This window comes from Amblyomma maculatum, chromosome 9, assembly GCF_055883805.1.
Source record: "Amblyomma maculatum isolate TAMU_Amacu chromosome 9, ASM5588380v1, whole genome shotgun sequence".
Taxonomy (NCBI): domain Eukaryota; kingdom Metazoa; phylum Arthropoda; class Arachnida; order Ixodida; family Ixodidae; genus Amblyomma; species Amblyomma maculatum.
The window spans coordinates 82,193,110-82,219,829 of NC_139352.1; the positions used below are offsets into that span (position 1 = coordinate 82,193,110).

At 45.2% G+C, this 26,720-nt stretch overlaps 1 protein-coding gene across 1 annotated transcript; it reads left to right on the forward strand.

The window, feature by feature from the left end:
- Positions 1 to 876: 876 nt before the first annotated feature.
- On the forward strand, positions 877 to 21,518 carry LOC146179596 (coiled-coil and C2 domain-containing protein 2A-like). The gene is made up of 11 exons (XM_084580213.1): positions 877 to 982; positions 2,902 to 3,099; positions 4,372 to 4,463; positions 5,021 to 5,161; positions 6,038 to 6,200; positions 8,686 to 8,812; positions 11,812 to 11,866; positions 15,359 to 15,451; positions 15,517 to 15,601; positions 18,721 to 18,874; positions 21,463 to 21,518. Exons 1-11 carry the CDS (start codon positions 977 to 979, stop codon positions 21,516 to 21,518), a joined length of 1,170 nt encoding a protein of 389 aa, XP_084436339.1. The 5' UTR covers positions 877 to 976.
- Positions 21,519 to 26,720: the final 5,202 nt, after the last annotated feature.

Genomic DNA, 26,720 nt, shown 5'->3' on the forward strand with positions numbered 1-26,720 from the left:
GCTCGCGCACACACGCACGCACACACACACACACACACACACACACACACACACACACACACACACACACACACACACACACACACACACACACACACACACACACACACACACACACACACACACACACACACACACACACACACACACACACACACACACACACACACACACACACACACACACACACACACACACACACACACACACACACACACACTCACACACACACACACACACACACACACACACACACACACACACACACACACACACACACACACACACACACACACACACACACACACACACACACACACACACACACACACACACACACACACACACACACACACACACACACACACACACACACACACACACACACACACACACGCGCGCGAAGGAAAACTTTTTCCTGTGCTTTCCTTTCCATCAGTGGCTCTTGGCTTTTTTCGTATGTATCTCATGACGAATTCCCTCACCTTCCCTGCATCTGTTTGCCGAGGCCTGCGGGAAAAAAGAGTTGGCAAGTTCAAAAGAATATTTCAACGCGTCTTCAACTCTTTACAGCGCCGTTATCTGCGAAAATGAAGGACGCTGGAGATGTCGAAGGCGACACTGACAACCGGGCGACGGAGAGAAAGTCATCGGTGAATAAACTTTTTCGCCTTGCTGTAAACCAGATGGAGCACCGTCTAATAAATCAAGGGGTAAGTTAAGGCTTTATCAGAGGATCATTTCTCTTTCAATGTCATGGTATTTAGCCAGCTGTTCAATGCAGCCTAATATTTGACGACTGCGCGCTACAAAGTGCGGATATTCCGAGTTCTTAGTTGTCTCCTTTTGGCTAGTACAGGAGCAGCAGTGGTTCGACAATGAGGGCACCGTGGCCTCCTCACCGTGCGTGATAACCGAGAAACCGTGCCGCCTCCAAGACTACGATGACGAGGGCGGGGCCTTCAAACCAAAGTATATGAAAGTAAGTGTTGACAGTTATATGTGTGCGAGAGGTTTTGTCACGGGTGGAGGGAATCTACGAGAGGGTGCTCTCAAGGAGGAAAAGAGCTGGGATGTCGGCTTTTATATGAAATCATTTTTTATCTGTAATCAACTGAACCACCACACCATATTTCTACCGTTCTCATTTTTTCTCCCAAGAGGAGAGAATGTATGGAGGTTCTTTTTTATTGCTCATTCACTTAGAGGACATGTGGATTGGCGCTGAAGACAGTCACGCGTAAAATGTATTCGAGATGAGATTGCCGCCTTCTTGTGAAGACTTCGCACTTAGATCTCTCTTAAGTGCGGTAAGGTTAAAGCCTTTCCTGCGATTCTTTGTACTTACTTGCTGCTTTTTCGCTCATTTGTATTTTTTCTTTTCCCCATTTCCTCCCCCCTTTTTTTTTTTACCTTTTCTACTTCGTTCTCTTTTGGTGTCTCTCTTTTTTACTGTTTTTTTTTATTTTGCTACTTTTCACTTCCTTTACACATGACTGATTCTTTTCGACGCTGGAATGCAATGACGAGGCCTGACATTAAAGCTTTGTAACTTCTGCACGTTTTTGGTTTTGCACAGTTTTGACACATTTTGCTCAATTCCGACGTCCGTGGCAGTTCTGACGTCTACACACTATATCGACGTCCTTGGCTATTTGACGTCACATTGACATTTTCGGCTGTAATTAATTACGCCACATCAACGAAATGTTGCACATAGAGATATTTGTTTTCGCCTTCTACCTCACACAACCCATTCTTTTACTGATCAATCAATTTTTTCTCGACAATGACGATGTGACTTCTCCCGGGCGCACAATCCTGCCAACAATTTGGCCTTAATATTCGTTACTACAGCGGTAACTCACGATGAGCAGTTTGTTACGGTCAAACACAACTTACCCGCACACAATTTCTCCTCTTCCCCAGAAAATTTGGCATCACCATTGTAAGTGACCTGCCAACTACCACCTCTGGCAGGTGGTAGTTGGCAGACGACAGGATCAGGCACCGATTGGTAGTCGGTTTGTGTGACGTCACGATATCACGTGACGTGGCCGATCTGGCAGGTGCTGCCACCTCGGGCTCCGCCTCTGAGATGGCAGGTGGAGATCGGAAAGCAGCTTTCCAGGATATTTTAATCCCAAATTAGGCACGCAGACCCCAGGCCGCATAGGCACGACCGTTAAAACGGAGCTTTAGATCTACATCGAGTAGTCTTTCGCATAACGTGCTAGCCTACGAATGCATTATGCTAGTTAGTATTTGTGGGGTAATAAATGCACAAATTGAATTATTAGAGATGCATGGTTAGCGACGTCACATACGTAAACGGACCCGATAGAGGAGCCGGCAACGCTGTGGCGTCGTGTACCCTTAAATACGCAAACTTAAGTGTTTCCAAAGTTATTTATTTTCGCGTTGTAAAGCGCTGGACATAGAACACTCATCAACTAGACGAGGTTACCACTAAATTATATTGTTTCTATTTATCGTTTCAACCAGCAACAACCCGCTAATGCTGCTATTGTAGATTGTTATTTGTTTTAGGACTTTTCCGCTCAATTGTTCTCAACAAAGCTCAATAACTTGACTTCCTTCGAATAAAGCAGTGGAGTCAGTTTATTTATATATTTATTTCAGTTTTTGACAGCAGACAAATACAATACCTGATGCAGGAACAGGAGCAAAAAGCAGTACTTGGTGCCTCACGGGGCACCTTTCTTGTGGCTGTGTGTTTCCATGCCTTTAAAAAAACTTGAACTGTCACCAGTTAGGCGAAGAACGCGTTCTTTGTTTTCCATTTGCTGGATTTTCTCTTCGTCTCAACGCAAATTCTACGGCCGTGGGAATCGTAAGCGTGACTACCACTGAGCCTCCTCCTCGTCGGCTCCTCGACAGGCGCTGACCTGCGTTCCGTACCATTGCGACGCGGAGCAGCACCTGGAACTAGAACTGGACATCTCCTCGCTGCGCTTCGACCACCACCCGCTGTTCAGCGCCGAACACGTGCTGGCAGCACAACTGACCAGCCTGTACGAAGCGTACGCAGCATTAGCGCTCTTCGGAGACTACACGCCCCTGTCCTGCAAGGACAAGGCGAGTAACACCACTGTTTCTTTTTGAAGCTTCCCTACGCTAGGTAGAGCCTGTCTTCACGTGGGATTCAATTTGACCTTCATTTGGCCTTGAAGAGCCGGAGGAAAAGCTGTTGCTATGCGGTTTGGGTGTCCACAGAAAATAAGGCACATACTGTGCCTTCATTTCTCTATAATGCAGCACACAATTCAGCTTCACCTCCAAGAAGCCACAGGACAAAATACGCCTATAAGTATACTGTGCCTTCATTTCCCCTAGACATTCCACCGTTTGGAACGTAACATTGTGGACCACCTTGAGGCCACACTACAAGGCCATGACCTCGACCCTTTACATTTCGTAGACCTTTGACCTTTGGGTGACCTCTTTACCTCAAACTTTAAGCTGAGGAGAGAGTGGAAGGGTTTGGAGCATGTGGTTAGTCACGAGGGTGAGGCCACGTAGCGCCGTCACGCGATGGAGACTGCCATGACGTCAATCGACAGGCATATGAACCAGGAGGAACCGCGCTTCAACTCAGAGCCAGCCATGGACGCCAGTTGGAGTGATGCTTCGCTTGACGCGTCGTACGATGACAATTAAATCGGTCTACTAAAAAAAAAATCTACCAAACGTTACCATTCCGCGAACCTCTCGCAACTTATAGCATGTTTAACTTGCTAAGCATCTGTTAATTTTTTTTTTTGCTGCAGTCGGAGGTGTGCGCTGTGTGGGGTACAGTGTAAAAGACTGATGAGCGCTCAGAAAAAGAGGCCACACGAGAATTAGGTTATCAGTAGAATAAGGATGGATTAGAGTGAGCTTGACAAGCGATCCCAGCTAACAAATAGCAGCTTATCAATTGATCCCAAAATGGAAGTGTGTGATAATTGTACTTCGCCGGAACTCACTTATGGAGCAAAACTTGAAATTAAAATGGAGACAGAACAGTGGGTTTCGAAAAAGAGAGGCGAAATCAGTATAGTTTAAATGATGAAAGTAGTGAAGGCGTTTACAGAGCCAGTTCTACCTAATAAAATTCTATTTCAGTTTAAGGGAAAGGTGTGCAACTGGGTGTGTACGATTATTGATGTAAGTAAATAAATGATGTCCCGTTAGCATATCAGAGTGAATTTTAAGAGAGACAACCTAGCGAAGGGTGCCATATAATTATGCGTTCGGGTTTATTTCATAAAGAGTAATTAGTTTGGCATCACGGCCGAGCCTGAGCTTTATTAACAAATGTGCTGATGTTTGAGCGTGAGCGAAACAATGTCCAGCGTATCGTTTCAGATGAACTCGCTACGAGAGGACCTTGATAAGATGAACGAAGAGGCCAGTGACCACGACTTCGCCCTCATAAGACGCAAAATCTTGGACATCATGTAAGTTATGATGCGTTCGCTGCTAGGAAATGCTTAATGAATTTGATCTTAGTGTGTACGAAGTACGTAGGAAGTACGTTTGTGATCAAGGCAAGAAAATGGCCCCCGCTGCTCGCCTTCTTTCGAGCACATGCAAGCGGGGCTTGTGGTGTGTCAGCAGAATAACGAAACGGATAACAGTGCAACTGTCATTAGCTTTGTTCAACTGTCATGTGTAAGTGTCATGTACGTCTGTTTCTCTACTGTGGCCCTACGTAGCAAGCTGAACAACCAGAACTGTACACAGTTTATGATTTCTCAAGATATGGGTTGTGTTTACTTCAATGCCGGGTGAAGTTACACCTCAATGCTTAACAATGTGGGTCCACCAGAGTAGACGCAAAGGTTAGGCTCGAAAAACAGACTTAAATCTGGATGAAAAATGTGGCGTGCAGGGCCCAGATTGCACTTCGGAAATAAGAAAAATACTTTTTTTTTAATTTTTTTTCTGGCTTGAGAGAAGCACCATAGTGTCCTTCAGAAGATTACAAATATATCTCTTTTTTTTTTCCTTTCAGAGAACAACGCGAGAAGGCGGATGCACAAATAAACTCCCTGAAAACAGTTTTGAACAAAATGAAACGCATTTGGGAAGACATTGAGCAGCTGCGGAATGCACAAGGCTACATCAGTACACCCATAAATTTGAAGTTGCGCAGGTAAAAATCTGGACGTATATAAATATGCGTGCTTGATATCTTACACGGTAGTGCCTCAATTTTTTACTGCGTTCTGTTGTTGTTTCAAGCTGAGTAGTTGTAAATTAATGTTTTGTTTTCTTGCGTAATGGCAGGTTAGTTAAACTGACGAGACAGAAATGCTGGATGCTCCTCGTTTCGCGCTATTGTGACCGTCACTCACTACATTGTTTCATATCGTCACTCCTACTTCAGGATAAGAGAGTTATTTGTTTCGACTGGAGAGCCCTGAAGAGTTCATAATCGAATGCTTGGTGCAGAGTATCGAATTGCATTCATTTATAATATTCTTTTCTTTTATTTCAACAAATGCCTTTATGCCCTTAGACAAAAAACAATCCTAAAGTATAATATCAGACCAAAATTTCGATAGTCCTTCTACTGTAACATTTAGGCTACGCTTTTGCTATGTTTGCGTTACTTTGCTCTTTGTTTGCGCCAAGTTTTGCTATATTTTGTAACATTTGACCAACGTTTAGGCTATGTAACTAATACAATTTATAAACTGCACCACCGAGCTGCTACAAAACAAATACTACACTTTACAGTAGTAAAACTAATACCGTTGCACTGTTTTCAGTATGTGGGTGTTCATGTGTGCAGAATGCATAATTTCTTCCCTTCTTGTACATAACGAAGGGCACATTGTGAAGCTCGTGTCCTTTCTTGCAACCTTTGAATGTTGCTCTCCAGGTTGTCGACTTTGTGGGCTCTATAAATACCAGTCATACTAAAAACCAACTGCTCTTTTGTCTGGAGTTAAAACGTTAAAGTGTATGTTTGTACCAGCTGGCAGGCTGTAATGCTACTAGACAACATGACTGCTTGCCCTTCTAGAAAAAGCTGCGACAAGCAAACTGAGGATGCTCAAGTCGATGAGCAACCAACTAACGACGAACTTTTAACCGAGGAGCTGGAATTAAGAAGGTTGCTTCAGCAGCTGGAATGGATGGACTACGAGAGGAAGCTGCACCTCTGGCACCAGGAAAAACGACTGAAGGTGCGAAAGGACTTGTTGAGATGTTTGATGAATGATAAAAGAGCTCAAATCGTAAAAGAGCATGGTAGCTAAGTCAATCACAATGCTTAGGTGGCTTTCATTTAGTTTAGAGGTATCCCTATTCTTCGTAATTGTAAAACAGCGCAAACAAGGGTGGACAAGAACTATTTTTCTTTATTCTTTATTCAATGATTACCCCGCTTAGCCCGAGGGCGCTACAGGAGGGGGGTTACAGAGTGGAAAAAAACACATCTTCATTTATGGAGCACAATTGATGACTTGAAAGCCGATTCCATTCACTGATGGATCGAACAAAAAAGGAACTGGCATACATGTTAGTTCTGGCGTGGTATTCCAAAATTTTAAAACAATGATCTGTGCGAGCACAGACATAATGTGGCCTATGTAAGTATAATTCCTTTCGAATGCCTGTTTCGTTGTGGTATATTTGGTACAACAGTTTAAGTCGTAATTTCCTTCTTCGAGGGGAGAGGGTTCCTAATTCATTTTTCATGACGGTGCAGCTATCAGTTCTTAAGCACCGACACAGGACAAACCTTGGCACCAGGAAAAACGACTGAAGGTGCGAAGACTGTAGAAGACTATTGTCTCTATTCTTAGCCCGATTTGCTCTCTCTCTCTCTCTCCCACACACACACGCACGCACACATGCACGCAAGCACACACACACACACACACACACACACACACACACACACACACACACACACACACACACACACACACACACACACACACACACACACACACACACACACACACACACACACACACACACACACACACACACACACACACACACACACACACACACACACACACACACACACACACACACACACACACACACACACACACACACACACACACACACACACACACATCCTACCTTCAAATACTCACTCACTGGCTCACTCATCCTGCCTTCAAATAGTTACTGAATCACTCCTTGCACTATCTTAAACTGAAGTCTTTCGCAGCATGAGCTGCATCTCCTAAGGTTTTAAAATGCTCTCCAGGGGAATCCAACGAGGATGCAGTGAAGCCCTCATAACATCCGTCTGCGCTGGATCTTGCGTTCTGCGAGTTGCGCGGTGGCATCAGTACATGATATTCTGATTCTCGCCTGCAGGCTCGTCTGCAATTTACCCGAGACAGTTACTGATAAAAAGTTAAACCTTTAAACTTTAAATGTGCTCTTATCCATTCTCATAAATATTATCGTACTTTCGCGCATGAGCAGAACGAAAGACCGCTCCTCGGCGAATTTCTGGTATGAACTCCCGAGTCACCGAAGCCGTCACAGTGTAACGCCACGCACCAACTGGTTGGTGCATAATAAATAAAACACATAACAACCCGCCGTGGTGGTGGAGTAGCTGGCGCGCTCGACTACTATTCCAAAGGATGTGGGATCATATCCCGGCGCCACTTTTCAATGGAGGCGGAAAGCAAGGCGCCCGTGTGCTTTGCTATGTCTGCGCACGTTATAGAACCCCAAGCGGTCTAAATTTTCAGAGCCCTCTACTGCGGAGTCTTTCATAGCCTGAGTGGCTTTGGGACCTTAAATCTCATGAACTTAGCTAAACTCGTAGCAGAAAAAACAGCATGCGGCTGCGAACATGATTCGAATCCACGGCAAAGCGCGCAGGGTGGCTTTCGTGGCCTCTGCTTTAGCAACTAAGCCGTCGCCGATGTAGCGAGTGTTAAATAGCCACTTTCTCGCGTTGTGCGTCGCCGTCTTCGTTAACTTCCATTCGTGTGAAAGTGCAGGCCAAAATTTGAACTCGTGGCCACATCAGCAGGGGAAACAAGGCAATAAGCGCTAACGACTTTTCCGACTGCTCTGCGTTGTTGCAATATGAACAAGAGCAGAGATAGATAGCAAAGCCTACTACCACTCAACACATTTCGGCGGGAAATTGGAAACAGCTTAAGCTTACTGATGCACCAAGCCGATAAGCTTCGCATTATTATTATTATTTTTTTGAGGTTCTTCCCCGAGAGGCCGCAGTTGTCCTATTTCGAAAATATTTTTGCGTTTTCTGCACCTGGGACACATTTAATTGGACTCTTGAAAAGCACGTAAAATACAGTTGTGAGTTGTTTTCCAGTCTTACACAGTAGATATATGCAATATTCTTTGCTGGTATTCTTCGCTGCTGGCTCGACTTGATTCTGAACGAATAAAGTTTGCAACAAATATTTCGTAATGGCGCACCTGCCGCTGTTCTAGGTTCTCTCGTGCTGCACTTTCTTGCATGCACCTCCCAGTGCTTGTCGCATATTATCACCCTGTACTGCGTGGTATTTATTCTTGCGCGTTGTTTTTCATTGCCGATAATTATTGTTCTTTCGTTATTATAAACTCACAAAATGCCAAATTCTACAAACGAAAGGAGGTCACAAAAGAGCTCGCAGTTCTGGTGTGATCCCCTCGTGATTATTACGCTGCTCGTACCAGGAGAACGACGGCGGTGCCACTGCAGGTGACAAGGAACTAGACAAGCCGCAACCCCCGGCAGACGTCGTCGAAGCCGACGTCGCCGAACTCGTTCGTCAGAGGGCAGAAAAACAGAGGGAGGCAACAGGTATGGATTCAACAAACTTCTTTCAGATCTCTCTCTCTCTCTCTCTCTGCGCGCGCGTGTGTGTGTGTGTGTCGATTGCCGTGGCCCGCCCATAAGCGCTCCTGCGCTTCTGCGGGCACGAAAATGTAATCTGTATTTATGAATAGAAATAAAATTATGTATGTATGTATGTATGTATGTATGTATGTATGTATGTATGTATGTATGTATGTATGTATGTATGTATGTATGTATGTATGCATGTATGTATGTATGTATGTATGTATGTATGTATGTATGTATGTATGTATGTATGTATGTATGTATGTATGTATGTATGTATGTATGTATGTATGTATGTATGTATGTACGTACGTACGTACGTACGTACGTACGTATGTATGTATGTATGTATGTATGTATGTATGTATGTATGTATGTATGTATGTATGTATGTATGTATGTATGTATGTATGTATGTATGTATGTATGTATGTATGTATGTATGTATGTATGTATGTATGAATGCATGCATGCATGTATGTATGTATGTATGTATATATGTATGTATCTATTTTAACAAAACTTGAAGTTGGGCTAGATGGTGCATTGTAATTTGACTGAAGATAAAGCGCACGGGAAGATAGCGCGTGTCCTGTGTCTTCTTCTCTTGTGTGCGTCTTCCCGTGCGCTTTATCTTCAGTCAAAGTATGTATGTATGTATGTATGTATGTATGTATGTATGTATGTATGTATGTATGTATGTATGTATGTATGTATGTATGTATGTATGTATGTATGTATGTATGTATGTATGTATGTATGTATGTATGTATGTATGTATGTATGTATGTATGTATGTATGTATGTATGTATGTATGTATGTATGTATGTATGCAAGTATGTATGTATGTATGTATGTATGTATGTATGTATGTATGTATGTATGTATGTATGTATGTATGTATGTATGTATGTATGTATGTATGTATGTATGTATGTATGTATGTATGTATGTATGTATGTATGTATGTATGTATGTATGTATGTATGTATGTATGTATGCATGCATGTATGTATGCATGCATGCATGCATGCATGCGTTCGTGCGTGTGTGTGTGTGTGAACGTTTTAAATAAATCGTTTTTTTTTTTTCAAGAATTAACGACAGATTTAGTTCATTAAACTAAATGCCACCCAAGTGAAGTAGCACATTCACTTTGCTTAACGGGGTATGTCTTCAATAATGTTTGGAATCGCGCTGCCAGAGTTTAATCGGGGGTTAAATTTAGAGCCATCAATTGTATTGACACTGATAAAGTGCAAAACACTTTTTCTTGTGACTGCGCTTAAGCTAATAATGAGGAGCATATAAATCCTTTTGTTATATCCGAATTTCCTTATATCCAGTAGTTTTGTACAATAGAACTTTTCGTCAAATCCAAGTCTAATCCAAGTTTTTGGCCTCTTCCACCTAGACCTACTAGACGAAAGGGAAGATTTCCTCTCATTCTCGCCACCCCTCCACCGTGGTAGGTGGCTCTTCCGTTAATCCCTCGGCTTCTACCCCAGAGAAGACTGCTTTTAGTGAGAACTACTCAAACGCTCACCAACACCGCCCAAGAATCATGCCCTATCTTTCTGTAGCGGTTGATATGACTGGCTAAGCTGTTTCGTGATGTCGCAACCACGTTGCCTCACGGGGGTAATTCAAACTAAGTCTGGTATAGCGGCTTGAATGCGCAAGTCATCCCGACGGGTCCTTCAAGTTCATCAGTCAACAAAGAGTGTAATGTAGCCTAAGACTAAAGATTGGCTACGGCGCTCGACTACTGTTCCCAAGGACGGGGGATCGAATCCCAGCCTCGGCGGCAGCCTTTCGATGGAGGCGAACAGCAAGGCGCCCGTGTGCTGTGCGATGTCAGAGCACGTTAAAGAACCCCAGGTGGTCGAAATTCCCGGAGTCCTCCACTACGGCGTCTCTCATAGCCTGAGTTGCTTTGGGACGTTAAACCCCACAAGCCAAGCCAAACCACTAAACATTGACTGACCGTGATCTCTCCTTTCTCTTTCACAGTAGAAAAAAAGACTATCGGAGCGGATTAGAGCCGATCGGGTTCGAACCCAAGTCCCCGGGTTCATTGAGAGCCCAAACCACTAAGCCATCGCATTCTTTAGCTCGTTATAACCAGGTTTAAATAGGGTAAAAAAAAAAAAAAAGAAGTCACTTAACGCGGTGGCTATCAGGTGGCGCCACAAACCCGTAGCCTCTGCGATCACGCGTGCGTTGCACCAGAGCTGATATCGGAGACCACGGTTAAACCTGCGCCATTAGATGCGGTGGCTCCCGGATATGCCCACATGTACAGCTGAAATTGCTTCTTATTGTTCTTTTCGCACTATAATTGGTTTAAAGATAACCGCTGCCAATTGGTTTCGCGAGCGATGCACTTAGCGCTCACACACTAAAACTAATGCCAGTGGATTACGTAACGGTTTGCACACAACACTGCGATGGGCGTCCTTTTATGGTCAGCTGCTAAATGGCGTGCTTGAATTGACCCAAAGTTATGACGAAAATTAATTACCGACCCCTCAACATGGACAGAATCATCAGATTATGGATTATTCTCTGCCAGATTGAAGAGAGCCCGTGTAGCGTAGAATCGACTCGGTGTACAGCCGGTGAGCTGATCTCTCGCGGTCTTGAGGGACTTGAACCTGTGCGAATCAACAAAATTATTAGCGGGTGATGTAATTTGAAGTCATGAACTTTACTGAATGGCAGTCAAGTTGCTGACAGAGCACGAAATAAGTAAGGCTTAAAAATAGGGAACTCTCCCTCCTCCTCCTCCGCTTTCTTTTAAACGGGGGCAACATTTATTTTCCTTACTGTCAGAGACCAACGTAATTTTCTTTACTGGGTATATTGCCGTCCAGTGCATTATTGTTAGTTTTTTTTTGTCTCAATTATATGACGCATCCCTAATTAAGGCGTGGGATTTTCCTGGCGTTTTCAGATGCCGTCGCATACCTGAACCGTGGTGAGATCACTCCTACGCAGCAGTGTTCCAGGTGGGCCCGCTTTGATTTTCTTATCGTATAAAAAATCGTTTTTCAACGGCAACTCTTAAACGCCCGTTCATATATTCCGCATACGTTTCAGATTGCCCGGCCCCTATCTCGTACTGCAACTTTTTCAGGTTCCTTTTTCCCCCGCACTGCTGTGGACTGGAATGCCCTCCCCACCAACGTCGCCACTATCATGTGCCCACCTTCTTTTTTACATGCTATAACTACTTTTATCGTAAGGCAATGACATGTATTTATTATTGTTGTATATATTAATGAAGTGAAGTGAAGTGAAGTGAAGTATTAGTTGCCGGCGTAACCGTGCCGTTGTTGTCATGGCAACCAAGTGAAACATGCTGTTGAAGGAGGAGCGTACGAAGAGAGCGGAGGTGCGCCAAACGTCACCGAGACCGTCCGGAGCGTTCTGGGCTTGTGGACGCGCCGCGCGCTTCCATCGGCGAACTGCAGCAGAGCACTATCGAAAAACGACTGTTCGTAGAAACTTAAAACAAAAAGAACGTTTTGTAATTTTACATATAGAGGTGTTGTATTCAAATCATTAACATTAATATACCGTAGAATAAAAAGACCTCAACAGCTGTTCGTGAATCTCACAGTGGTACTGTCAGTTCACTAATTACTTATTTTCTTATCGTCGGTAAGAGACAACATTAATCATCTTTTATGTGAAGGGTTTCTGCTTTATCTTTTTTACAGAAATATTTTCAGAATATGACTCAACACTCCTTTTCTGTTCTTTAAAATTTAGTTTGTACGTTCATGTCTTTGAAGCTACTTTCTTGACGTTCGCTACGTAATGCTGCCATCATGTTTCCATTGCGCCGTGAAATGCACCAATGCTTATGTGCTTAGCTGTGACGTAAGATGATCGGATGAGGAAATAAATAATGATACGTGTACAGTTAATGGTAAAACTTATTACATAAGTTAAATGTAATTTATTACTCTTTAATAAGCAGATAATAGTTACTTTTGTAGGATTGTGAACACACGTAGTTTGGTTATTACCACCTGTATATTTGTACTGTGTTTATCACTGCCTTGAAACTCTACTTCACATTTTGTCAATATTTGAAAAAAAAAAAAGAAGGAAACCTTAGGAAAATTCAGAAAATTCTTAACGAAGATTTCGAATTGCCCTTTCACACGCCTCTCCCTCCGCACGACTGCTGTCCAATGCTTGGCACACACGTATTGCGATGATTTAAAATATTTCTACGAATATGAAGACGACAAAGTAGGCAGTGGGGCGAGGTGGAGCGCTCGCACTAAGCCCGCCGACCATTAATAAATACCTGATCATTATGTCATCACATCGTCCTGTTTCTATGATGTCGGCGTTTTATATCGCTTCCCTCCACGTAACGATATCTTGTATTCTTTTACGGTATATGGATCACATCCTGAGTCGTCGAGTGGCTGATGTCTGTCCATGGCCAGCGATCGAGATGGTAAGAAAAGAAAGATGAGAAAATGAAGATGACCGGTAATAGGAGAAAGAAGCTTGGTGCGGGAGAAAAATTTGATGGACGGTATTATCGGCAGAGAGCTAGAAAGAAGAGAGCTCTCGCCCGTCGCTACTGACGCTGTGCTGGGCTCACGTGCAACACTATTGGGACGCGAGGGACGCGATACGATTATTTCGCTCGAATTTTGGTGTGCCGTTTCTAACTTTCAAGTCCTAACTTCAGAATAAACCAGGCAAATGGCTGCGACTAGTAATCGAAAGTGCTCGGTGAGAGTTAGCTCAGCCGAGAATCCGAAGTCTGCGGGCATCCGGTGAAACAACGAACCGAAAAATCAGCTCTCGCGAGTTCGGCGGCAGCTGTCGCTCCGCAGTGGCACGGGTGATGCGAAATATGTCCGCGTGGCGCACTCTGGAAACTCGACGTCTGCGTACACAAGGACATTGTCTTCGTCGCTGAGCGAGGCGCTTTGCGGATCCACCATCTCTGACGAAATCAGCGTCAACGTGAAGCAGCCGGGGCTCACTTCGACTGTTTTAAATAGGCCACTGCCTAGTTCAACCAACAATTATTTTTGCCCCTTAAAGCGAGAGTATTACTTAATTTTTCCGTTGCCCAAAAAGCTGGCGGCGTTCGTGCATGACTAGAAAAAAAAAACTATAGGGGACACTTAAGCTCCGCCTTTAAGGGTATGACGCGATAGCGTAGGCCACCACCCGACATATACAACCCTGCAATAACCAGCCTGTGTGACCTAGGGGTAATGTGAATGCAAGGGTTTTGCTACGCTGATTCTGGTATTACCCTCCCATATATGAAAGGAGAGGTCTGAGTTGGCAGCTCCTGCCAAACATAATGTCAGGAAACCTTACGTCCAGTTACTGCTCGGATATGTCAACTGTCAGCTACCGCCTTCCAGCATCACTCTTGTATGTTTCCCTCACAATGCCAATGCTGGCGGTAGACCACCGACACCGGCCTCAGATACCGGATTTGTGGTCTACGGGGCCTTACCGCTATCACGTTAATACGACATCGGCAGGTTCACAGCAAGAAAAGCTGGCATGATAAATAGATGACATCATCAAGTGGTCGCATGATGCACATGGCAAGCCGGGTATCCGCAATGAACGATTTGTATGCATTCAGACCTATTCACGAACGAGAAACCGCCACTTCAATCTATGTCATTGATCTAGAGTACATACTGGCCACTTGTGGACTTCCATGCAACGCCAGTTTTCCAGTTTTTCGTATCACACTTGTCGCACAGCCATTTGTCATGCAGCGTTCTGGATGATGTCGCAGGATTTCTCGTTACATGTAGCATACATGCGCTGACCAATTGGGAGACTACCGCGCGGCAGGGATCTAAACTAATGACATATTTGCCTCCATCTGCATGACTTTAAACATAGGTTTTGGATAAATATGACTCTCAAACGTCGCGTGATGCATGTCCGTGGAGCACGCGAATGCGCGCACTGAATATAATACCAGCAGAATGAACTTGAAATACACTCCGAAAATCTCATTCGTAGACATTCCATGCGCAGGATTGTACGCCTTTCGCTTTCGTTTACACAACCAGTCTTAAATATCTCTGTCATTTGTTTTTACTTTTAACATGCACAAACGATAAGGTGTATGCTTCCCATTATCCAGATAGATCAAATAAGTGCACGTGTAAGCCGTAACTTTCGTGCATTCATTCGTGCAAAATTTAAGCTAATGGTTGGATCTGATACCGTATGGTTAATGTAACGTAACCTAACTCGGCATTTCTGGTAAAACAGTGAAGGATGCAATGGTAAACGACTTTCTGTACATTTTGACGAGTGTTCATAACTCGTCGAAGGAGCCTGCTGCAGTTAATGCTTTCCTTTATGTTGTGTTTTCCTAAACGGTTACATTTCAGATATATTTAATCAAATGGGATTAAAAAGTACCAATGATATTGGCTGTCATATTTTATGCGGACCGCAAATAATTGTTCTGCGTATTACAGCGAGGAGCAGCGGAGAAGACAAGACGTCGCCAGAACAAGTATTCACTTGAAGGTTATGTTCAACGAGAAGGAAGTCTGCAAGACAGACAGCAGGTATGCGCACACTTAGCTGTGTTACGCTGAAAGCCACACTAATCGACCGATGCCGCGCGCCACAGGGCCCTGGGCGAAGACTTCACGATCATTTGGGGCCAGATATTTGTGCTGAAGATCTTGCAGCTCCCCAGGACAATCAATCTTGAGGTAATAAAGATTGTAGTTTCCACAATGTTTAATATTACGCGCAGATCCGAACTTGAATTGCGCAACGCATTTAGCGCGAACACTTCTGTACGTGACTTCACAGTTATCACACAGCCACCTGTAATACGTCGCCATGAGGGCGTCTGCACGCAATGAAAATGGTTGCGGGTACCGCGAAATTGCACCAAATGTGCCGCAGCTCTGTGGCTGGTGCCACAGGCACCACGTAACGGCGAGCTCAGTTGCTTCTTCTAAATGTGCCCTGCGCTGTGCTCATGCCATCATTGAGGCCTCGAAAATGTTGATGATAACACGGGGGAGAGAAGAGTGCTATTCTTAAGCGCAATCTTGGCGATTGGAACATTGACAATAGCGCCCAAGCTCGCACTTACACTGTACGAGTAAAAAAGCCGTTCCGAAGACGTAAAGTTTGAAAGACGAATTACAAATGCGAGAGGACTACATGATGCGCTCTCATTAAGATTGTGACGTGCATGTTTTGACCTTCGCGCATTTCGGTGGGGCTTCGTCTACATTCATTGGAAGAAACTATGTTCACATATTTATTGAGGAAGATGTCATCATTATTGCGCGATTAAAAAGAGCGCAGTAGAGTAATATCTGAACATCGACTAAACGTTATCAGCTTGTGGATATATCCGATCGCATACCTTAGATAACAAAATAAAAAAAAAATGTTTCCATAGTGTGTTGATGTAGCGGGACACTCACTGAATTTTTGTTGTCTTGCAGATCGATTCTGTCTTGAAGTCTGGAAGGTCAGGTATTTGAATATATGAATGGCTATGCAGCAAGCTGTTAGTGAACCAATTCGGTTTTACTTTCAAGAACATCCTAGGAAATGTGGCTAGTTGATTGAAGTCAAGAGTTTGACGGAAGCCCGTCTGGTCGGGATGGGACATGACGGAAAATAAACGACACCGACCAAAAGAAGAAAGATGGAATGACGTTTCGGCTGCCACACGGGAGCCTTGTTCACAATCTTGTGAACAAGGCTCCCGTGTGGGAGCCGAAACGTCATTCCATCTTTCTTCTTTTGGTCGGTGTCGTTTATTTTCCGTCATGGCTAGTTGATTAAGGTGACAATTTTTGCCTTCGGTTTCGAGGAAAACTAAGAATTACTGACGATTCTACGCTTTCTACACTACGAGAGGGTTGGGCATTGCTGGACAAAAAAAGAGGCTTTCCCTCCTAGCCAGCCTTCCTAACAGGGACATAGTTGTGGATTAAAATATGACCGCTTATTTCTTGCTGCGAAACGGGCGTTTCGTCACTGAAACCTTTCTGTTTTCATTTGAAAACTGGCTGCTTACACCAACAACAGCGAAACGCATTTCATGGCTAGAGCGTTGGCTACGTTATATAATTCCAAAATAAGTGCGGATAATATTGAGTTAGTTGTCGGCAGTTCCAGGTTTATTGAGATAACGTTTTTGCCTTTTCGAGACATGAGCTACAAATAAAAAAAAATTCAAGGGGGCACTTTGAATCACTAAACTGCAATGAGGCGAAAGCCTCTATCGCGCGGTGTTCCAAAGCTCTCCACTACGGCACCTTTTTCGAGTTGGCAGCTCCTGCCAAATGTAATTTCAGGAAGCCCTACGTCCAGTTAGTGTTTAGCAATGTCAGCTGGCAGCTACCGCCACCCACGTAACGAAAGCATTATGGACGGACAAAGAAGATCCGCGAACATGAGCCATTAAAGGCTATCGCCTTATAACGCAGACTGATGTAAACGTTAAGGAAAGTAATGTTCAACACACGCACACGCGCACGCACGCACGCACGCACACACGCGCGCGTGCACACACACGCACGCACGCGCGCACACACACACACACACACACACACACACACACACACACACACACACACACACACACACACACACACACACACACACACACACACACACACACACACACACACACACACACACACACACACACACACACACACACACACACACACACACACACACACACACACACACACACACACACACACACACACACACACACACACACACACACACACACACACACACACACACACACACACACACACACACACACACACACACACACACACACACACACACACACACACACACACACACACACACACACACACACACACACACACACACACACACACACACACACACACACACACACACACACACACACACACACACACACACACACACACACACACACACACACACACACACACACACACACACACACACACACACACACACACACACACACACACACACACACACACACACACACACACACACACACACACACACACACACACACACACACACACACACACACACACACACACACACACACACACACACACACACACACACACACACACACACACACACACACACACACACACACACACACACACACACACACACACACACACACACACACACACACACACACACACACACACACACACACACACACACACACACACACACACACACACACACACACACACACACACACACACACACACACACACACACACACACACACACACACACACACACACACACACACACACACACACACACACACACACACACACACACACACACACACACACACACACACACACACACACACACACACACACACACACACACACACACACACACACACACACACACACACACACACACACACACACACACACACACACACACACACACACACACACACACACACACACACACACACACACACACACACACACACACACACACACACACACACACCATCTCAAGGCTGTTCTATATACTTCGATAATAATTTTCTCCTGTAAAGCGTGCTCTGTTGTTTGCACGGCAGCAATAGGTGAAGGACAATTTGTGAAGAAGCTGGTGGCGACGAAGGTCGGTGAACGCTATCCGCATTTGATTCTGAGCGCTGTTCTTTAGCTGCATAGCTTTTTGTACGCAACAAAAGACTACTTCTGTTCGCCGCTAATGCGTTAATTAGGTTTTGATGTTTTGCTACTGTCAGTATTCTTATTTTGCACCGACGATCCGCCTTTCGATCTGTATTCGGCAGGTGTACGAGACCAGAGGCGTGCTGTCACAGAAGCCAGCGGAAGTTCCCGTGCCGATTCCGGACTCCGAGCTTACAGCTTCGTCCGCGCACCTGGGAGCCCTGCACTTCGCGAGTGACAGGACAGTGCCGTCTTCGCACGCTGGCGTGGGCTGCGGTAGGTGCCACCCTCGTTCTTGCTTAGTGCGCTGCTGTGTATCATGCAGGAGGAAGAAAAAAACTGAAAGCGAAATGTTTTTTTTTTTTTGCACAGGGTGATGCGCAAAGAGATGGCTAGAAAAAAATCGAAAGACTATTCTGGCTCAATTGTTCCGTTTCATTGGAGGAAAGGGTTGTAGAGAAAGAGGGCTGCAAAAAATATGTGAAAAAGAAAACTCAGTCTGTCTCGTCTTCCGGAATAGGTGTAAGCACTAAAGCCATCGCACTGAAGGCGTAGCGCATTTCAGAGCGGCTCTTAGGTGGTGTCAGCCGCACTTAGATATAGGCCGGCTATCAATGTAGCTGAAAGTGCCCCTATTGTCGCCTGTTTCTGTTATTCGAGCTAACTAGCACTTACTACCTCTCCCCGGTTGCTTTCGTGGCTTCAAGAAGCCTCCTTCATAAATCGAACCTTAGTTGGGCTATGTTCTTAGCTTTTTGCACTTTGGAGTTTTACTTGCTTTTTGTCGTCTCTACTGCTTTCGTTTATTGAGAGCGCGCTGAGCATGTAACGCCCCTTACCACTTGGGCGCGCTCGACGCTTTCTCGCATTGTATCTGCGACCACATAAAGCAGCCATTTGACGATGCTTTATTCTCGATCTCTTTGATCTCTTTTGACGTTCTCTTTAATTGGCCGGCTGAACTGCACGGCAACAGTCACTGTGCTGTCAGCGATGAGCATCTACATCATATTCTAACCTAACATTTTCCAGAATCAGTTTTCTTCCCCAACCAATACCTCATATACTGTCAGAACTGTAACAGTCCAAGCTCAACCATTTATCATTATGGTTGCAAGTAATCGAATCGATAAGGGAACCGAGGAGAAATCTCCTATACTGCTTTCTCATCTTGGGAGGCTGATCTGTCGATCTTGGGTCCGAGCGACCAGTTGAGCGGGTCTGCTTGGTCGCATCAGCTTGCTGGGTCCTTAGACTGTTACTGTGGATTCTGGCCGTCACGGACGGCTGAAAATAATCTTTCCATTTGCGGCTAAATAAATGTTGTTGCCACTATTGCCACGCCTATACCTCGCTCATTCTAGTGGAATATAAGAAGAAGAAATGGGCATGGGCAGGACATGTAGTGCGAAGAGAGGATAACCGATGGTCGCTTATAGAGTAACAAACTGGATTCTAAGGGAAGGAAAGCGCAGAAGGGGACGGCAGAAAGTTAGGATGGGCGGATGAGGTTAAGAAGTCGCAGGGGTCAAGTGGATGCAGCTAGCACAGAACCGGGTTAAGTGGAGAAATATGGAAGAGGCCTTCGCCCTACAGTGGGTATACTCAGGCTGATGATGATGATGATGATGATGATGATGACGATACCCCGCTACTACTTCTTAGTAGGCCCAATGAACAACGTAAACACGAATGAAGTAGGTGAGTGGAGAAGGCACCTGCGCTGATGCACCCACCCCTCGGCAATCGACGTAGCGAGTTGTCGAGTGCTTCCAGGCTTTTTTGTTTTCTGCTAGCTGCCAATCTGACGGCTAAGTTTGGAACATTTGCGGACAAGTTTGGATTTATGTCTGGCTTCAGGTTCGCTGGAAGTTTAGGATATCGCTTGCCTGAATTAGCCGAGATGGGGAGCTAAATGGTTAATTTGCAGTGAAAAGCTTGCGAAAGTGTCGAAAGGTAAGCTAGCATCCCCACAGTTCATAATAAGCGCTGATGTTTAATAATCTAGCAGGCCCTCTTTCAACTTGTTTATTATCCTTCAGTGGCTAACCAGCATGTTACAAGAAGCGTGCGATCGAGTAAAAATTGAGTATGGCAGTAGAAGAACAATGTACAGGTGCCTGTAGCCGGGCGTACATTTTTCTCCTAAGAATACTTTTGCATCCACTGCAGGTTGGTACTTTTCCGCTTCGCCCTTCCACCTGGGGTAGACACTGTTAAATAATTTGCTAGAACGGCCTCCCGGTGGTGATGAATAGGGAGGTGGGAATATCTGTAAAAAATGTGTACATGTTTTGGGTATGTCGCACGAACGTGCTGGGACGACATACCTAATATCATTACTAGTTCAAGCGGTTGATGCTATATCCGAGGATGACACCGCACTTTCGCACTTCGAAATCATTCATTACGCTTCTTGTATGGCATTGATGGTCCTTCCATTAGTCTGGTACTTAGCATCCCGTATGACTGCTGGTACATTAATCTCACCTTCACCAGCTCCCATCGTATATTTGAGATGCCTGTTATCTTTGTCATCCTGCCACAACGCCCCACCGTCCGGTAATCGATTTTGTCAGACCTACGAGAACTAAGTATGTCTCTTCTGATGTGCTAGTAGCTGTACTTTGATTGCAGATATATTACCATATAAGCACCACTTTATGACTGACGGTAGTTTGAGAACAACGATGGCTGTAAGGTAGTACGGTTTACGTGCATAGCAGGGACGTTTTATGCAATAATGTATTTTTAAGTATTATATTCAAGTGGGAGTTTAGAGGGTCTTCTTTTCAAAGAGCCAATGCTCTTTCAGCATACTGTTTACTTATGGCTATGTATTCCTGCTGCCGACTTACGCACAGGTATCCGCAAGGCGTCTTGGAAGAATGAGGGAAACAGCTATCGGCAACAGCTGTAACCGTATCTCGCAAACCGGACTTCGCATCGTAGCACTTGCGGACTTTTTCCAGGTGGAAAGCATGCAGCAAGAGTACGCGCTCTTCTAATGCAATTGAAATAAAATTTGAAATCGGTAAAAGTTAAAGACGAGTGCGTGAAAATTAATATTGAATATTATCTGCGCAATGTCTACTGGTACTTAGAAGAAATAAATACTTAAGGATGATGTCCTTTTTTTCTCGCATCAAATTGAACTACATCGCTTACTTATATTCCATTCTTTGCTCCCAAAAGGCGTCCGCCTGGAAGTGGGTCGCTGCGATCCTCTCTGGCTGAGCCTCAATGGCACTGTCATCTGCAGCCTCGCATGGGCGGACAGCATGGCTGGCCAGAAGGTTGTCATACGCGCCGACACTGCTCTAAACGCCCGGTGAGGAACCCCTTTTATACCACAGGGAAAAACAAAACAAAACAAAAAACAAGCACACTAGAAAATTGTAACATAAACGGGACATTTACAAAAAATTATGCCGCCAAAACAGGATAAAATCAGCACGCTTCTAAATAGCGAACCAAAAACAGTATAGAGTGGAATGAGAATTGGAACAAAACAACTCTCTTACAGGACAGCACGATGATAGCATTTAACGACGACATAGCAGCAAACCACAAAGAAGTACTTGGAAAAAAAAAAAGACAGACCTTTATGCGGGAAAGTTAGACATTCGCAATTGTTGTGGCTGTAGCTCTCACTCCTTGTGATATAGTCTGGTTCTCGAGATTTCACTAGCAGTGCAGCCAATCATCTCGAAGCAGTTCATGTAAAATATTTGCAACGTTTAGGATAAAATATCCTGCCCTGGTGGCTTCACGCATGTGAGATTGTTCGGTAAAAATATTGTGGTAAGCCTGCTAAAAGAAGATGGTAATAAATTGAATGGAAGAATGGCCTAATTGGAATTACTGTGCCTTTTTTCGTCACACACATGTATAGAAGCGACTGGCGGGTGTCTTTCATCTATTCACTGAGATCTAGACAAAGAATGTGGCGAAGAGTGTTGCTAATCTACGTTGTCTACCTGTCCAGAATTCGCGAGGATGACCAGGACGCGACAGAGGAATTGCTAAATATGCAACCTGTCATAATGTCTCCTTTTTGTTGTTTATCTACTTCTCTCTTTTTCTCTCAGGGCCCGCGTGACGCACAAGAGAGTGGGGAAGGCAAGACTGGGTAGCATCCTCAACCGTTCCAAGCTGAGAGCACTCGCGCAGCAGCCCCATGGGGCCGCCAAAGGCAGCGCGGTACGCAGCACATTTGTGTTCATTAGTCACGCTTGTTTTGCGCACTAATTGACTACCAAAATTCACGCGGTACTTTTGTGGTACATTTACGTTCCAACTGAGCAATGTTGTGGTTCACTCGCTTGCCTGATCACATGGTTCACTGCCCACCGTAGGCCTAGTGAGGTTAGTGGGCGCGTGTCCAAGGTAGGCGCAGCTTTTGTACTTTTTCCGCCCCGTCAGACTGGGGTCGGCCTCCCTCACGCATAAAAACAGCGAAGTTCTGTCCTCACCTCGTCTGCCTCACTCATCTTCTGAACCCGCTCCATGTTTTATTTACTGTTTATTTGTTTATCCAAAATACCTTCTTACAAGCCCCAGTTCGGAGCGTAGAGTAAGAGAGGTACCTAAATCAGGCAGCTGTGGCTACCATACATCATAAACGATTTCTTGAACTTTTGAGAGTAATGGCGACAGCTACGTCTCCGAAGATGCAGTGTGCCAAAAAGACTGTCTATGGTACGAGGCAGCCCAATGAAGATTGCGAAAACTAAATTTAAAGCTCAAAGTAACATGAAGATGAACGGAAGGACGAGCCTCAACTTTATTGGTCCACATGTTTTTGCCCTGTTCCGCTGTAACTCAGCACCTGATAGCATCCCTGCTACAGACGGAATCGTTTCCTTTTGCAGTCTCAGTCTACGAGAGTGCGCAATAGATAAAAAGGATGCGGGGATGAGTTTTCTGATAAAGGCAAGCTTCAAGATCTGCTTCAAGATCGGCGTAGTGGCATCGGAGTGCTCGGTAACAGAGAATGCAACCATGTGAGCAGGTGCACCAAAAGTAAAACGGAGCGCGCGATCAATGGTCGAACTGCCCAAAACTGCTGCCAGCGCGCTCTACCACTAGATGTACAGGACACAGCGAGGAGCCGACGACACGTTCGGCTTATCAACTTCTATGACGTTAACGCCCACGTTATCGCCGACACGAGCGAAGCCCCGCCGCTGCCATCACTCCTCGCCAGGGGCACTTTCAGTGTTTCGCGCATATGTTTACTGTTTGTCTGCGCCGTGTAGAAATATATATTATTATTATCTTCAACGTTGAGTAACGTAGCGCAGCACAAAGACTCCTCTCCGTTTCGCTTGCAATAAAACGCCGGTCCGGATCGAACACGGGCACTCCGCAGTCGGTTTTCGTAACCACTGCGCCACCGAGGAAGGAGATTAAAGGTCCCCCAAGTGGTTTAAAGTTCTCCATAGCCCTCCATTAAGGCACCTCTTTCTGTCTTTTCGCTTTTATTCCCACCTTCCTCTCTCCCATTGCGACTCGTTTCAGGTGTCCACAAAAAGGTGACAGATACTGGGCATTACCAATATACAACTTTAGACCGCGCGTATAAAGGTAGCTATCTGAAGACATTATTGACAAGTATTGAAAAGGAGTTACGTGCTAGGGTTGGTCTGGCTCGTGATACCGGGTGGTGGCCAACAGTCTATGACGTGCGGCGACCTGTCCAGCCCACTCTACCAGCCACCTTTGTAATGCTGGTTCGGAGCTGGAGACTGCGATCTCCCAACTCTCTTTGTCCGTGAGGTTCCGGCGAGATGGTGGTTGGAATTTTCGGCAGAAACATGTGGTCAAAGTTGGCTCTCGGAGCCCCATAGAGAGATTTTGAGTCTGTAATAGCCTGGGTGGATAAGGGCTAACAAAGCCGGTGAAAGGAATGTGCTAGCCTGGAGCTGTCTTCACCTTGTTTGTTGTTCCTTCGAGAGGGAGATGTGGTAGTGAGGGACAGACGAGTCTTTGCTCCCTGTAATGAAACGTTATTTCATATGTGACTAGCCGGTCCCTAGCGCTGCCCTGGTGTACGGTGTGTCCTGCTCTGTTGATGTACGCTCGAACAAGAGAGTGGACCACTTCGTTGCCGGGGTTACCTGCGTTGGCTGAAACCCAAACTATTTGAACTGGTCTGGGTTCTGTGGAGCAAGAATAAATAATTTTTCGGGTTGCAGAATGAATCTTTCCGAGTGCAAAATTCGCGATTGCTGTTTTAGAGTCGCTCAGAATGAGTGTGGCAGCGGAGGAGGAAAGGGCAAGTGCTATGGCTTCTTCTTCGGCTTCAAATTAGGTTGTTGGTAAATGTTGGTTTTAACCGTGCTGCGACGAATAGGAGAGTTAATTCGGTTGCGGCAGAGGTCAGTTGTCCGCCTAATGTAACAACGCAAGCGCGTCTGGGTTAAGGGGAAAATTAAAATTTGTTCTGCCGGAAATTGTCAGAGGGAATTGATGCAATTGCCTCAAAAGAAAAAAGAAAAGAAAGTCACTTTCTTTGGAACTCATATGTTACCCCAAAGGGTCCATAACCTGCAGGGCGCGCCGTAGTTGGTTGTGTAAGGCAAGCCACACCAACTGCGACTCGCCGCTGGTACCACTTTTGCCACGTGGGCGGCGACTTCTTCTCGCCTATCGAAGTGGTCTTCTCGGGTGGTTGTATTTTCCAGCCCAATTAGCTGTGCCAGTGACGCTGTGAAGCAATGTGCAGTGTATTCGCTGGGCCTTGCGAAAATAATAACATGGTTGCTGAGACTTGAGCTCCACAAGCCGCAACAGCTAAACTTATATCCGCGTAATAGGAAAATGCATTTGCCACACGCGCTTTGTGCAAAAAGTGCCCCCGAGCCGCCATCGTGCACCCCTTTGTTTAGTCCTCTGGTGGCACGCGGGGATTATTTTGTTGTTTTATTTTCAATACGATAAATATAACTAACGAAAACTTGCGACGTGCTGTTGCCGACGTGCGTCTTTCTCTCCGTTTTATTTTTCATTCTTTCTATTTTCTCTTCTATCCGCACGAGGAAGCGGAGGTGGCTCAGCTACAGAGCCGGTAGCAGCATAGAGTTGGTAGCAGTAGCATTTTCTTTTCCTTCTTCTTACAGCCGCAACAACAACAACAACAACAACAACAACAACAACAACAACAACAACAACAACAACAACAACAACAACAACAACAACAACAACAACAACAACAACAACAACAACAACAACAACAACAACAACAACAACGTAACCTTTACCAAGAGTGCTACCGCCCGAACGTCGAAGTGCCGGTCTTGCGTGACTGCTCATGTATAACATTTTTGGATTGGTCATCATAAGCGCCGATGGCTTCTCTTTTGTTACTTTTATGTCCGAATTAAATAAAAGGAAACAGGGACGAGGCAAAAAAAAAATGATAGATGGCTTAGCTTTGCTATGCCGGGATATACGTAGCGAAAAGCAGTTACTACCCCGGGATCAGAAGTATTTAATTTCTCCAGTCTTCTGCGCCGTTCGTCAGCAACTAAACTCTCCTTGGCTTCCATGTCGAGCGCGTCTAAGTTCACCGGCGTTCTATAATTCGTTGACAGGAAAGGAAATGCGCAGCATCTGTCATTCGCGGAAGGCAAGAAACGCCACCCGGCGGCGTTGGAGCGCACTCGTTTCCGCTTGGTCCTCATAGCCGACAACAGATGAGTGACGTCACATCCTTGACGTCACCCTAATTTAGTGACTTAACTATTTCAGACTTTGGTACTTTCAAACTACGTGCCAATCGCAGTTCGCCGGCGTTCTGTAATTCGTTTAGAGGAAAGGAGAGGCGCAGCATCTGTCACTCGCGGAAGGCAAGACGTGCCGCCCGGCGGCGTTGAAGCCCGGTGTTCGCGGACGGCAGATGGATGGCGTCAAATCCTAGACGTCACCCTAATTGAGTGACCTGACTATTTTTAGTTTATTTCTATATACGCTCTGTGGTGCGGCGTTCGAGTAAGCCCCAGATGAAAGGCGCTGCACGGACACAAAGATGGAACGTCCGGCGGGGTAAGCTTCGTATATGCGTGGATGGATGGATGACAGGAGGAGGAAGAACATTTATTTCCGCCGAATATGGCGC